General features: G+C 52.8%; 6 protein-coding genes across 6 annotated transcripts; 3 read left to right on the top strand and 3 right to left on the bottom strand.

The window, feature by feature from the left end:
- Window positions 1–47: 47 nt before the first annotated feature.
- Window positions 48–2,669, bottom strand: Z520_00547 (uncharacterized protein; the record flags this gene model as incomplete). The annotated part of the gene is made up of 2 exons (XM_016771068.1): window positions 48–108; window positions 241–2,669. 2 exons carry the CDS (start codon window positions 2,667–2,669, stop codon window positions 48–50), a joined length of 2,490 nt encoding a protein of 829 aa, XP_016637978.1.
- Window positions 2,670–3,257: 588 nt separating this feature from the next.
- Window positions 3,258–3,726, top strand: Z520_00546 (uncharacterized protein; the record flags this gene model as incomplete). The annotated part of the gene is made up of 2 exons (XM_016771067.1): window positions 3,258–3,424; window positions 3,498–3,726. The coding sequence occupies 2 exons, from the start codon at window positions 3,258–3,260 to the stop codon at window positions 3,724–3,726; spliced, it is 396 nt and encodes a 131-aa protein (XP_016637977.1).
- Window positions 3,727–4,189: 463 nt separating this feature from the next.
- Window positions 4,190–7,737, bottom strand: Z520_00545 (uncharacterized protein; the record flags this gene model as incomplete). Its single annotated transcript, XM_016771066.1, has 2 exons — window positions 4,190–5,568; window positions 5,616–7,737. The coding sequence occupies 2 exons, from the start codon at window positions 7,735–7,737 to the stop codon at window positions 4,190–4,192; spliced, it is 3,501 nt and encodes a 1,166-aa protein (XP_016637976.1).
- Window positions 7,738–8,455: 718 nt separating this feature from the next.
- Z520_00544 (small nuclear ribonucleoprotein Sm D2) lies at window positions 8,456–9,228 on the top strand (the record flags this gene model as incomplete). The annotated part of the gene is made up of 2 exons (XM_016771065.1): window positions 8,456–8,478; window positions 8,940–9,228. The coding sequence occupies 2 exons, from the start codon at window positions 8,456–8,458 to the stop codon at window positions 9,226–9,228; spliced, it is 312 nt and encodes a 103-aa protein (XP_016637975.1).
- A 410-nt stretch (window positions 9,229–9,638) lies between these two features.
- Z520_00543 (uncharacterized protein) lies at window positions 9,639–11,557 on the bottom strand (the record flags this gene model as incomplete). Its single annotated transcript, XM_016771064.1, has 2 exons — window positions 9,639–11,231; window positions 11,369–11,557. 2 exons carry the CDS (start codon window positions 11,555–11,557, stop codon window positions 9,639–9,641), a joined length of 1,782 nt encoding a protein of 593 aa, XP_016637974.1.
- A 1,052-nt stretch (window positions 11,558–12,609) lies between these two features.
- On the top strand, window positions 12,610–13,761 carry Z520_00542 (uncharacterized protein; the record flags this gene model as incomplete). The annotated part of the gene is made up of 1 exon (XM_016771063.1): window positions 12,610–13,761. The coding sequence occupies one exon, from the start codon at window positions 12,610–12,612 to the stop codon at window positions 13,759–13,761; it is 1,152 nt and encodes a 383-aa protein (XP_016637973.1).
- Between the last annotated feature and the right edge of the window lie 620 nt (window positions 13,762–14,381).

Here is a 14,381-nt window from a genome sequence, read left to right as displayed (position 1 = left end):
GCATGCATGCGGGCCAATAGACAATCAAGGCAAGCAAGCAGGCAAGCTCATGCAACGTACGAGTACGTGTTGCCCTCTTCTCTCTCCATGTAGTCCTTTTCAATCAATCTGACCACGTGATGGATTAGCACTCGCGTTGCGAAGTCAAGCGAGATGAACAATGAGGGGGGAAACTCAACAGAGGAGGGAGGCGGATAAGGCAAGCCGGGAAGGAAGGCAGGGGGAGGCAAAGATACTCACTTTTCAATATTCCGCTTAATGTCCGCCTGATCCAACACGCCCCTGCTCATGGTGGCCTTGATGACCTCGACAATCAACTCGTTATGCCCAATCTTCTTGCGGCTCTTCATGATCCTCACGATCGCCGCCTGTGTCTCGTAATGCCGGTCCGCGGCCACCCGGATGTGCGTCTCTTTGTTCTCCTCCTTGGTCTCCTTGAGTTGGATCTGGTTGATCTTAATGCGCAGTTTCTGGTCCGAGAAACTCTGTGAAAACGTGAACGTGTCGGTTTCGTGGACGTCGCGGCCCTTGGGGTGTTTGCGCAGGACTTGATACTTGGCGCACGCGAGGGACTGGAGTGTTCTCTTGAGCTCGGCGTCGACCAGGCCCGAGGCGGCTTTGATCTCGTCGTACGTCAGGTGCTTGTCTGCAGGGATGTCGTTGAAAAGCAGGAGCACGACGGCCTGGAATCCTGACACCATGAGTTCCTTGTTTCCCTTGGGGAACTTGGCGCGCAGTTGACAGTGCGCCAGGGAGTGTTTCCAGGTCAGCTTGCGCCCAGAGTGTTTGGCCTTGTAGTGCGTCTCAAAATCGGACATGACTTTGGCGATATGTGGTGGGATGTTCACTGCCACGTCCGGGTAAGTAGGCCAGGCTGCCGCCGAGAGGACATTAACATGCAAGTCCGGCAAACCTGGAGCCCTGCCTCCACGGTCATCCAAGAGCTGATTGTACGACATCATCTCTTCACGAGCCAGGTCCATGTCCTTGAACATGGACTCCAGATTGTGCGTAAATGCAGCACCGCATTCATTCTTCAGACGGGTGAGCATGTTCCGCTCGGCGTCGAATGAGGCGCTCCGACCCATGAGTAGACGGCGAGCTAAATCCTTCTTGTAGAAGGCTTCAAAGACAGCTTTGCCATGGACGAAACGGAAGAGATCTAATGCGTCAGAGAGGTGTTGGTTGATTTCGGCGTCTTCGGCAGCGGCATCATCGAAGTCATGCTCTTCTTCGGCCTTGGAAGGATCGTGCTTGTGTGTTTGGAGCCGGGGGACGGCTTTAACGCCCCCTTTAAGGAGCAGGTCGACGTGCTTCGCAATCATTTCTCCCGGTTTGGCATTGTCCGTGTCCCAGTTCGACTGGGATTTCTTTGTTTTGTTGATAAACGTTTCGAAGGCTTTGTGAAGGGCATTGCCCAGTGCCTCATTGCCGTGGAAGGAGTACTTCTGGTAATGATCCAGCCGCCTTTTGAAATCAAGGAGCCTAATTACCATCTCGGATTCCCTCTTCTCATCAAATACGATCAAGGATCCTTCCGTCTCAACATATTTACTAAAACTCGGCGCGATCAACTCTCCGTGACCTTTACGCTGTAGCAAAGTGTAAAGCCGCTCTAGTTCTGCTGATTTGTCGTCCTCTAGGAGATCCAAGATGCCGTCTTCGTTGGTAAGCGTTTCGAGTTCCTCTTCCACAAGGATGCTATCGAAAAGACGCGACACCCGGATCCTTGTATTGCGGTCTAGAGACAAGGAATCGCACCTCGCCATCTCGCGGGTCAGAAGATCAGTGCAATTGTTGACATAGTCACCCAGAGAGTCCTTGTTGGACTCACTATCTCTCCATGCCTGGAAATACTCTCCGGTAGTGACGCAAAGGATCGGTTCAAGGTCACTGGTGTAAATGCTCAGCTCGTGGAAAGTGTCGACCGATTGGCGCAGGAGCCTAGAGTCACTCTCATTGAGGTTACCTCTCCTATCAGAATCGATCAAAACTATGACTCCTTGAAGTGCTTTGTTTCTTATGAAAGGGTCATAAAACACTGAAGACCTGAACTTGGTCAAACCCATTTGCAAGACACTCATCTTGTCGGGAGTACGAAGGCAATAGGTCTGGTCCATGTAGAAAAAGATCTGGCGGACGGTCTGCAGCTGTTTTTGCCAAGTCTGCCAGGCATTGACGAATGCTCTGACGACGTCGACATCTGAGGATTGTGCCTCTTCCCGCCGGATGCGATCTCTGACGTTGTCATTGAGATGGGTCTCGCATTTCGCACTCAGGAGCTCATAGAGGTCTGCGCTGTGGCCGTGCCGACAGGTATGTTCTGCACCCTTGTATAGTTCTTCCAGGGAGTATGGATCCTTCTCGTTTCTGAATATGGCATCGAGAGCTTTGTCATTCTCTTTCCATGTCTTTTCAAAGTACGCCCGAGTATCCAAGCGGGTGGCGGCCCGTAGGTTCTTCACGACGAGCTTCTTCGGGCCCATCTGCGGATTGAAAGGGACTCTTTGGTTTGCAAAGGCTGGTTTGGGTCGGCCATTCTCTGGCACAGAAGCCGGGTCGTTGAGGTTCTCTTTCTTCAGCCTTGTTGAATTGAATTCGTACATGTTGGCGAAAGCATCTGCGGCATGGCGAGTGCTGGCGGACTGCATCTTGTGGTCTACTTCCATCTTGCCCTCTCCCGCAGTGTATTGGCCTCGGGACCTATCATTCGAGTTGCTGTTTTGCTGGGGTGACAGCAGATCAGGCACTGAGATTCGATGTCTCTTGGAGGCTCTTGCGGAGGGGCTGCCCTCGCCAGCGGCGGCTGGTCTTTTGGGCGAAGAGTGGAACCGGGGTTGAGACGCTGTTCCTCGATCCGGAGCTTTCCCTTTGCGCGACGTACTCATCTAACTTGTGCTTCAGTTGCCGTACAACATTCAAAGTGGGATGATTGAAATACTGACGGTCTGTACATGCGGCGAGATGGGACGCCGCTAGATGACCTACTGGCCCTGGGTGGAGTTTGGAGTTAGGCGGCGGCAAGTGGGCGGGTGCGAGGTAGATTCTCGGAGATGGACACCGACCGGCACCTGTACGCGACCGAAGCGGTGGCACGGTGCAGCTTCTGGAGGCGAAGTGCAGACGCGTCAATCGCGTAAAGTGATTTAGAGAGGGGCAAACACTGCACTGTCTTGACTGTTCCAACTGTCCTTACGAGCACTCTGCCAGACCGCAGTCGACGATTCAGTTAGCAACACAACGCAACAAACCACAAAATGAATTCCATGTCAACACCCCGAATCCTGCCCGCTCACCTCCATGCATTTGCCCCGAATGCCACCTCTCACAACACAGTCCGCATGCTGGGAATCATAAGCCACGTCAACGGCGATCAAGCAACATTGACTTGTGGCTCGGATTCGGTAACAATTCTGCTGGCGAGGTATGGACTGCGCGCTCGGAGAACGAATGTCTCAATCAACGAGTTACCTGGAAGCTGACCAAGTTCTATGCAGAGATTCCCACCTCTCGGTTGGCTCCATGTATGAAATCGTGGGCAAAGTTACCAATACGGACGGCGGGCACGGCTTGGGTCTACGAGTTCTCAGCAGCACGGAATGGCCCCGAAATGAGAATGGCCAACTTCCAGACTTGAAGTTATTTGAAGCAGTGGTCGATGTGACCCATCGTTACAAAAATATTTTCTATGGTGATCCCGAGGCCGGCATGGACGGCGGATATTGAGACGATAACGAGAGGAGGGCATTAGTATAAAAGAGTCATTTCGGGTGGCCGTATGGGTGAATTTCCACGACAGGAGCACAGGTCATGATGGTGTTAAGCGCCTACGGTGTTTAGAGCGGCTGGGATCGCACACAGCAATGCGCGAGGCCGTGGAAAACGGTGAATGGAGGTTTGGGATGACAAGTCTATCTAAGCAGGGCATGCCCCAAAACACTGGATTGTGCTTTGCTAAAGATATGAGTCAGTCGATTCCGACCTTCGACTCTGTATGCTGAAGAGATGCACAACGACAACGACGACGATATTTTCAAGGAAACTCTGCCTGACTATCATACATGTCATAAGCACCTGCTGTACAGTAGCCAATCTGGGCAGATCGGGAAAATGCAGAGTGATCGTAGCCACTGTTTCACAAACACTACCTTTCCTGTCGCCACCACAGAAATCAAGTAGTGCTGGCATCTCATTTCGCGTTCTGTTTTCTTGGGCTTCTGCGTACCCCTTGAACCGCAGCTCCCGGAACAGTCAATGCTTCAGGGTCAGGATATGCAGATTGCCCGGAATGATACACCGCATTCACATTGACCAGACTCTCCCACATCGAGTTGACTCCGCTCTCCATATCCGTGGTATCAAGATACCCGAAGAATCCCGTGGGGGGAGAACTGGTCATCGCAGTGTTGGTGAAAGGATCAATCAGATCACTAGTCAGTTGATCGGTCGTCATTTCTGAGAAGTCGAAGTTCATGAGCTGGTCACCCGATATTGGGGACGAATTTTTGAGAGACGGCAAATCAGGAAAGTCAAATGATATGGCTTTCTGAGGTGTCGCCTTTTTCCCATTGCCTCGCAAGAGAGCTTTATCTTCCTCCGTCAGATCCAAATCCAGCGGTCGATCACTTGTAATGGCCTCATGAATCGAGCGTGTGAAAGGTGTCATCTGCAATAGGTCTTTCTGCACAGTGCCAAGCAACGCAGTAAGAGCAGGATGGGGTTCTTGCCTGGCCTTTGGGGTCCGGAACTGGGGAATTGGCTCGGCATTGGGAGACAATTGGGCACCGAATTGACGTTGAGGCGTCTTCGATGGTGTCTTGAGTAGGATTCGCTCAGATCGTCTCTTGGGGGTGGGAGTCATGGGCGGTAGCTGAATATTGGCTGGGGTCTCCTCGAATAACTCGGCCAGGCCATCATCTGCCACTGCTGGGGCAGGCGCAACATTTTCCTTTCCGTCGACCCCCAATTCGACTGCCGCTGCTGGTACGGCAAAGGCATCCCTGGTTTTATTCAGTCTGGGGCTTCGTCTCACAAACGCTGGCAAAGAGCCATGAGTAGTTGTATTAGCCGCCCCAGAATCCGAGCGTATCTGCGTTTTGTCCGGCGAAGGGAACAGCTGCCTCCGCACAGGCTTCGGTGTTAGATCAATCTCGATAGGAATATCTTCTGATCCATGAGCACGTGTAGGACTTGATTGCACCTGTCTGCCACCAGTCTGGTGCCGGGTTCTTGCCTGTAGACCTCGAGTTCCCGGACCTGCGCTGTTTGCCCGCAGGGAGCGCGGGATCGGCGGCAATTGTGGTTCACCATCGTCAGCTGCGGCATTGTCGTTTTGAGATACTTCAGCGTCGTTTTCTTCCGCATCAGGCGCATCCGTCGCCGAGTCACCTGGAGAAGAGTCATCGCTACCAGGACTCTGTGCATCACTCCTGAGGCCGGAACTTCCGTTCGTCTTTCCAAAGGCTTTTGGTGGATTCCGTTTGCGCTTGCCCTTCTCCTTGGGATCTTTCTTTTGCCATTTTGACGCAGGACGAGGGCATTTCTGCTTGTGAAACCATAAGCCGCACGCTGAAGAATGTTAGCATTGTGTTCACATAAAGTCCCGTCTTACTTACGATTGCACAACGTGATCGCGTCCCAATCGTCGTCACCTTGTCGCTTGTCCACTTTGTAGGCCCGGAAAGTTTTCACAGTCCCGTCGGGGTTGTGGTCAATGGGCTCCTTGAAGCAGCATTCACCATGGTTCAGAGACGTCTCAACATCATCCCAAGCGCAATCGAAGACTCTGACATAGGCTCTTCTCCACGCAGGAGTCTCTATTGCGCCGCAGTTGTCACAGAAAGGCGGCATGACTCCATTTGCGATAGCATTCTCTAACCTGGCCTTGGTCTGCTCTTTGCCGACCTTCTTCTTGGACGCTGCCTTTGCTTTGGCCTCCTCGCCTCCAGGAGCATCAGACATTGGTACATCGCTATCAGGTGCCCATGTTTGCGCTCGATGTAGTGCTCTAGGTGGGGGATCACTCTTCGGTATAAGGGGTGCTGGAGCTATTTTCCGCTGTTGCTCACGTTGCTCTTCCATGATCTGCCGAGCTCTCGGAATAGGGGCAGGCGCCAGTCGCGGTGATGACATGCTGATTCGTGGTGTGGGCATTGGAGTGTACGATTGTGCTCTAGCCAGCGGCTTTGGTGCGACAGAAAGGGGTGGAGGCATGACATTGTACCCCCGCTGCGTGGATTGTGCCTCTTCCACATCGTTGCCTTCTTCAAAGACGGGGGGATATTGATCAGTCGGACGTTGCTTTTCTTGAAACAGCTCATCCACGTCCTGATCGTCTGGTTTGTCCACAATAAAGTCATCAAATTGCAACAAGTGATCATCTCCAAAAAGATCTTCAAGGTTGCCACTCATAAACCCTGAGTCATGTCCGGAGGAACCGATGACGGGTGGAAGTACAGGACTAGTAATCGCTGGCTGTCGAAATTCCGGCATGACGGGTGGTGATGATGGGATATTAGCAGGTGTACTGCCGACGCTTTGACCTCGAGTGTCCTCAGGCGAAGCAATAGGCACAGCAAGGAGCTCAGGCTGCGGGCCCACGTCTGCTGCTGGTGATGATTCCCTAACTTGAGATCCTTGGGCCAAGCTGCTAGTCGGGTTCTTTCGTGGTCGTCCTGGTTTTCCTCGTGGTTTGGCTGTTTTCGAGGCAGGAATCGGAGTGGGTGGTCGTGCCGCTTCTTCGTTTTGAGAGTTTGCCTGAACAGCTGCTGCAGGGTTTACCGCGATAGGGCGATGAAGTCGGAGGCTTGATGCAGTACTTGCAACGACTCTTAGCGACTCAGGTTGTCGTTCAATATTGAAGTTGGATTTTGTGGGTAAATCGACTTTGGTCGTCTTCGCTCTCTTTCTTGCCGGACCATCTTCTCCGATCTCGTCACCACTATAATATCCTGACTGAAACGATTCGCGCCTTCCTTCGACGGACTGACGCATTCCCGTTCGTGAATTTGGCCGGGAGGGATGGCCAGGCTGCCGCACGGGGTGACTGAGGTGCTGTGTTGTTATTGGCGTTCCAGGTCTGCTGCCTGATCCTGATCCTGATCCTGATCCTGATCCTGATCCTGATCCATGCAGGGTCTCGCCACTCAGCATCCGCTGCATTGTCTCTAGGCCCGAAGTGTCAATCGGTGAAGCTGATCGCTGCAATGACTGTAGCGAAGGCCCATTGTTCCACTGAGGTCGCATCCCATCTTGTGAGCTGACACTGCCTGAGCGATATCTGACCTGTGCGAACGTGTTCACAGGTGTGAATCGAAGTTTCACTTCCAGCGTCTCTTGAGCGTTTTTGGAGAACAAGCCCATAATATTCTTGGAGATCTTGCCCGTGACCATGGCCTCGCCATCACTGCTGGTGTTTTGAGCTTGGCCAGCCAGTGCTTTTGACAACATTCCTTGTCCAACTAATGGTGTATCAGGTTCTGAGTAATCATATGCGTAAATAGTGTAGTCGTTATCGACGAGAGTGGCGAGTTCGGGACTGGCGGTCATGACAGCTTCCAAACAGGTTCGCAGATCGATCACGCCGATCTGGTTTATGTCGTCGATAAAGGCAGTCTGCACTTCTAAAGATTGAGGCCACCGTGCAAGGTGGTTGTCTTTTTGCTCGGCATCAAACGTGTAGAGGACTTTGAGTCTGACCGTCCGTATGGAGACGCCATCTGCGGGAGACGTGGCCATGGCGGCGGAGACCGCGAAGGAGGGAACACCTATCCAGGCTTTGAGGAGCTGTCGACACGTGCGGCGAAGCTGTGAAGCAGAGGATCGGAACGCGTGGAGGGTGTCTTCGGAGAAGGAATCTCAAGTGGTCCTGAGATATTTAGGTCGACAAGGTGCTAGGACTGGTAGAAGCAGAAGATGAGTATGGTGATGAGATAATGGATCAGACTCCGAGGCAATGGTTCCAGGCTTTAGAACAAACAGAAGCGTCATTCATGTGGAACGCTACAATAAAGAAACAAAAGAAAGAGAGGCTCAGTTGAGAGCTTGACGAGGAGGTGTAACAGGTAGGTATGGGTGAAGCGTCGACTATCGAGCCTCGAGAGTCGCTGGAGCGCGATTTGGTCGCGTGTTTGCGGGTGGCTTTTTAGCTTCTGAGGGCGCGACCTGCATTGGCCTTTCGGGGCTCGGAACAATGCAGACGGAGGATGATCCAGGCTGATCAAGGATGATGTCAATTGGGAGCTAGCCCAAAGAGCCCAAGGAGCCCAAGCTTGCCCAAGATAATTAGGCCACCCAGACTATGCCTCTTTCGACCACTGCACTTCCAGAAGCAGCCCACAGAAAAGGCAACTCAGCCGAGCATAATTCCTCTGCCAGAGAAAGGATGTAAAGAAATTTCCTCGCTCTACATGGCACGGGAAACCGGGACTCTTTAAGTACATTCTGCATCGCGACCATGGCCGACGCCTCCAAGATCCAGTATGTCCCTTCTGACTCATACCCCTGTCCCTGGTCCAAGCTTATCTCCGCAGCGATCTGCTGGCGGCTTCGTTCTAGAGGCTCGAGGAAAATCTACTGACCTTTTGGTGTTCTTTCGCATTAGGGATCTGCTGAACAAGCCGAGGAATGAATTGACGTACGTGGAATCTCCCGCTAACCCCCTTTCTGCCTGTTTACCCATGTTTCATCTCTCCCAGCGCCCCCAATTCCTCCGCCCACCCCCCCTCGAGGTGGATTCCGCTCCGCTCACAGTTTCCACTTTCATCACTGGTCATCGGCCACTGTGCCGCCATCTACAATTACCCCTTGCATGCATCATCAATTTGATGCACGCGTTCATGAATTCTATCCTCACTAATTTCACACCTCCTTGCCACGCGCCAACGCGCATAATGGGACAACGCCATCCTCATTGAACAATGCTAACACCCCATCTCTAGAGAATATGAAGTCTCCCTCGTCGAGGCGCACGAACTCTCAACAGGCCCCCTCTCCATCCTCATGACCGCCACCCGCACACACACTCAAGTTTTAATCTCGTGTCGGAACAACCGAAAGCTGCTCGCGCGAGTCAAAGCCTTTGACCGCCACTGCAACATGGTACTAGAGAACGTCAAGGAAATGTGGACGGAGAAGGGTAAAGGAGGCGCCAAAGGTGTTAACAAGGACCGATTCATCAGCAAGATGTTTCTGAGGGGTGATAGCGTCATTCTGGTCTTGTTGAGTTGAATCTGCTTTGGCCGGAGGGGGCGCATGAAAATGGCGGTTATGGTTCCTACGCATTCACGGTCACGGGAAAGTTTTGCTGGGACGACAGTCGCCCGATAAATCCACAATTTCTGGGTTAAGGCAGGGAATGAAGGTATGCAATGAACCTCAATCAAAACCCGATACTGGTACCGCCCTGGGAGGAATGCGATGTTTGGCGCAGGCACCTGACGGAGCAACAAAAGAGCGAGTGGCAAATGGTCGATAACCCAGCATCGGACGAGCAAGAAAATGTTCAAATTTTCTTCACGCCACTTGGCACCAAATGGCTGCCTAGATGGAAGTTGCATTTTTTGATTTTTGATATAGGAAGAACGTCGACGCTCCAATAATATGCGGACGACAAGGACTGTGTCTGTGCAATACAATGCCTAACAGGCACCAGCCAGCCCGATCAAAAACTCTTGCAGACCCCAAGCCCCTGGATCTGGGATCTTGCCCATCCACTCATCCTCTGCGCCAACGTACACGGCTCTTCCTAAGCTGGCCTTCATGCTTTTAGTCTTCTCCGCGCCTTCTTTGGCCGCTTCAGCCGCCTTGTTCACATCCCCTGTGCTGCTCAGCGTGTCAACAAACGGCACGAGCGCGTCCATCAGCGTCCTGTCGCCAGGCACTGCTGGCGTATATTTACCCAGCGCTTGAAGGCTGGACTTGAGGGCGGCGGCCCAGATTTTTGCGTCCACGGTCGTCGAAGATGCAGTATCTTGTTCTCGAAGCCCATGGGACAACGCATTAAGGAAGATGGCGTAGATGGCACCCGACGTGCCGTCCATGGTGTTTTCAACCACAGGAGTAATTTTATTGACAAAGGCAACAGCGTCGGCAGGCAGATCGCCGGAAGAGAGCTCCTTGAGAACAGCTTCAGCTCCTCGCTTCAGACCGATCCCGCAGTCGCCGTCTCCAATGATCGTGTCGTATTTGGTCACTTCAGCTTCTGCCGCGATCATCTTGTCCAGACCGGCTTTGAGGGTTGCGTGTGCCTTTTTGGGGTCGAGTTTCAGATTAGAAGATTTCCCTTCTGCTGTCACCGCTGCGTGGCCCTCCATGGTGGCGGTGTTATCAGCTTCCCAGGTCGACGTCCGAGTGGCGGCAGCCCAACCGAAGGCCTCAGCCGGGGCATCGAGAAGTTCGAGCATCGACTTGCCTGGTCCAAGGCCGGTGTCCTCCAGCTTCAGAATAGATGCCGAGAATCCCAAGCCGTTAAGCGAGGTGATGAAAGTACCAGCGATAACTCTGACAGGAACAATGCCCCAGTCTTCTTTGAGTTGTTTGTGCACCTCAGCTAAGATACCGCCGATTTCCAAATTGCTCACACCTCCTAGGTTATTTATTAGCAGGACGGTCTTGTCGCCCTTCTTAATGTCAACGTAGTGCCTGTCCTTGTCGTTGGGATCTAGCATCTGCGCCAGCATAGTCTTGATGAGTTCAGGTAAGGTTGCGGAGACGCGATGACTGCCCGGTTCGTTGTGAATACCCATGCCGATTTCGATTTCCTCCGTTGGTATGATCTCGTCGGAGTTTGGGTCAGGTTTCTCTCGTCCTGGAACGTGGACGTGTTCCATCGACGCGCCGACAGACACAAGGTTTCCGGCAACTTGCTGCGTAAGCTTGTAAACTTCTTTCAAACTTCCACCAGCTTCAGCCAGTGCTCCTATTATCTTGAGTACCAAGATAGAGCCACCAATGCCTCGTCTGCCGACCTTGCCTCCTTTTGCCCGGCCAACGCCCACATCGTCGCCGATTGCGTAGAACTCGGTGTCAACTCCGGCGGCTTTTGCCTTCTCGGCAGCCATGCCAAAGTTCAAGACATCTCCGGTGTAGTTGAAAGTGACTATAGCAACGCCCTTCTCTGTAGGTACTCTCGTAAGAGCGGCACGGCGAACTTGCTCGGCGGAAGGACTCGCGAAAATGGTGCCTGCAACAGCGGCTGTGACGAAACCCTTTCCTACAAAGCCTGCAAATGCCTATGGGAAAGCAAAATCATCTGATTAGTATCATCATCCTAAGAACTCAGGCCTCACGCGAAGAAGGTCCTCAGGAGATGGGGGATGCAGGCGCCCGAAGGCCCAGGATTGCACTACAACCCTTGCCCTAGACTTACCGGTTCGTGGCCAGAGCCTCCACCAGTGATAATGGAGACCTTTGGATTGTCTGTCAACTCCTTCGTCGGTCGCCGGTATACAATTCGGTTCTGCGCATCGAAGGCGACAGAAGGGTTTGTGAGGGTTAAACTGTGGAGAGAAGTCTGGACGAGGTGGGTCGGGTCGTCAATGAAGTGCTTTGCAGACATGTTGGGTGGCGTCTTGATAGTGTCTATACAGGTATACGAGATCTCAGACGGACAGAAAGCAGCGTGGTAGGGGAGAAGTGGGATATATAAGACCTGGGGGAGTCCTTGTGTCTCCCGTCGGCCTCTCCTCGCTTCATCAAGAATCAATGCGGGGAAATGACCGTTCTCGAGGGTTTGTTTAGGTGGGGCTTAGCTTGCGAACTCGTGGAGAGACTGGGTTTTCCCTTCAGCCATTTGCCGCTTGTGCTCGAGGGGCCATCGTGACTCGTGAGGTGAGACGCACACCCTCCCACACATGCACTTCGGTGCAAGTAGGCCCGAAGGGAGAGCAGAAGACCTAGAATAGCCTGAGAGTCACTCCTCTGAGTGCCCTACACCGCACAGGATTCCCAGGAACGATGTTGCTGGACTTCTCGTCGTGGCCAGCCTGGACTCTGAGCTATGCTCGCGTCCCGACCTTCGGGTTTCTTCTTTTGGGCATCCCGTGAAAGCGTTCGGGATGCTTGTGGATTGTTCGTCCCAGTTTTCGGTTTTGTTTCGTTTGGCCTCGACGGTGCGCCCCTTCAACAACCCGAGCTGTATCCAGTCATCAAAGACTGTGTACCAAGTAGCTGTAGTAGCACGTCCTCAGGGCCAGCGTCGGTCGGATCAACCGGTGATGCCGAATGCTAGGAGGGGGCCCATCACCCGGTGACATGCCGATGCGCCCGTTTCTGCTGGAAGGCGGAGTCCTGCCGAAGTCACACACACCACCGCCCCCATTGATTCAAAGTAACACCGGTAGAGAGTAAGGTCAATCAGAATGCGGTCTTTACACAACAGTCTGCTTGAAGAAAATGGGACACTTCAAGCGTGGGGGTCGTCGTGTATACCGACTCCTGCGAGGAGTATACGTGGGGTCCAGCGCCCCCCATTCTAGATTAGATTAGATGCAGCAATTCACCTTTCACAAAAATTTTTGCCCGTGACATGCTACGTACCGTCGACCAGGAGCAGTCCTCCTCCACCATTCCAATAATGGCGATTAGCTACTACTCTCTTCTCAAGAAAACATGAAGCTAGACACCAAGTCCCTCCGATACCTCAACCCTACCGACTGGCGCACCCTGACGGCCGTGGAGACGGGAAGCCGGAATCATGAAGTCGTCCCAACCCCACTTATCGCCAACCTCTCTAAATCCAGTCTGGGCGATGTGCAACGGAGCATCTCCTTGCTCGCCAAAGCGAATCTTATTGCAAAGGTCAAGAATGCGAAATACGATGGCTATAGACTGACCTACGGTGGGCTCGACTATCTTGCGCTTCACTCCTTGCAAAAGAATAACACAGTCTATGGCGTGGGCAATCAGATTGGGGTCGGCAAAGAGAGTGACATATTCGTTGTCAGCGATGAGAAGGGCGAACAACGGGTGCTGAAAATTCATCGTCTGGGTAGAGTGAGCTTCAAAAAAGGCGTGCGGAATAAACGGGACTACGCCAAAACGAAGGCTCAGAAAGAGAGAGGTGCTGGCAGTTGGATGTACATGTCACGGCTGGCTGCTGTCAAAGAGTTTGCCTTTCTGCAAGCCCTGCACGATGCGGGCCTGAGCGTCCCAACCCCACTAGGCCAGAATCGACACCAGCTGGTCATGTCATTGATTGATGGGTTTCCACTGCGACAGATTGAAAAGGTTCCAGACCCAGCAGGACTGTATGCGGAGCTGATCGAGATGGTGGTGCGCTTATGCTCTCTGGGGCTGATACACGGCGATTTCAATGAGTTCAACATCCTCATCAAGGAAGAAGAGCAAGGCGAAGACATCAAGCTGGTGCCGGTCTTGATAGACTTTCCTCAGATGGTCAGCGTGGATCACCCAAACGCGGAGTTCTATTTCGACAGGGATGTGGAATGCGTGAAACGGTTCTTTGCAAGGCGGTTTGGATTTATCAGCACGGATAGTGGCCCTCTCTTCAAGGATGCCAGACGCTTGGTTGGCAAGGATGGTAACAGACGCCTTGATATCGAGGTCGAAGCCTCCGGGTTCTCCCGGAAGATGGCCAAAGAACTCGAGGCCTACATGAAAGAACACGGCGTGGACGGCGATGCAAAAGGGGATGAGACAAAGGATGTTGACTCAAGCGGCTCCGAGGATGAAGAGCACGATAACAATGAAGATGCCGATAGCGAAGATCCTGCAGGCAACCAAGTCTCCGACACAGGTTGAACTCGAACGAAGTCACATTATCGAACATCATGCACTCGATGATACAGGATGCCCCGCGTTGATCTTCAGCACAAGTCCAACTACTACGAGTTTGAGACAAAGCACGAGCCAGGGTCAAAGGCCAGGACGACGGAATGATCTGCTGGGCGTACATGCCACCCCCGTCCCGTCCCGCTAAGCCAGTCTCTTTTGAGCAGCGTCACGATCCCCTGGTGCACTCAGAGACTGCCGGAGCGTGCTACTCAAGCCTCGAAACCCTGTCCTGCCTCAACTCCAAGTCCTTGAAGGCGGACGTCTCCACGTGTGAGGCCGCTTGTCTCACTTGAATTTACAGCGCAGGGAGTTGACGTCTGCTAGTAGTGTTGGAGGGCCAGTAAACTTTGACGGAGCCAAAAGTCAGCTATGACGGTGTCAGTGTTATCGTGGCCGTTGTTGCTAGCCATGGCCCATGGGCAAGTGCATGGAGCCATGATTGATTTGAACACTATGTTCGAAATACTGCGAGAAACGGGTTGGTGAATATAAGTGTCAGCTAATTATGATTACTAGCTGTGCAAAATGGTCAGTCTACTGACGCATCTTGGCTCGACGAATTCTACAAAGCAAAGATTTGCTTGCGT

The sequence above is a fragment of the Fonsecaea multimorphosa genome, assembly GCF_000836435.1.
Source record: "Fonsecaea multimorphosa CBS 102226 unplaced genomic scaffold supercont1.1, whole genome shotgun sequence".
Lineage (NCBI taxonomy): Eukaryota > Fungi > Ascomycota > Eurotiomycetes > Chaetothyriales > Herpotrichiellaceae > Fonsecaea > Fonsecaea multimorphosa.
The sequence above is the reverse complement of the archived record's forward strand: the minus strand, read 5'-3'. Positions and strand labels throughout refer to the sequence as shown.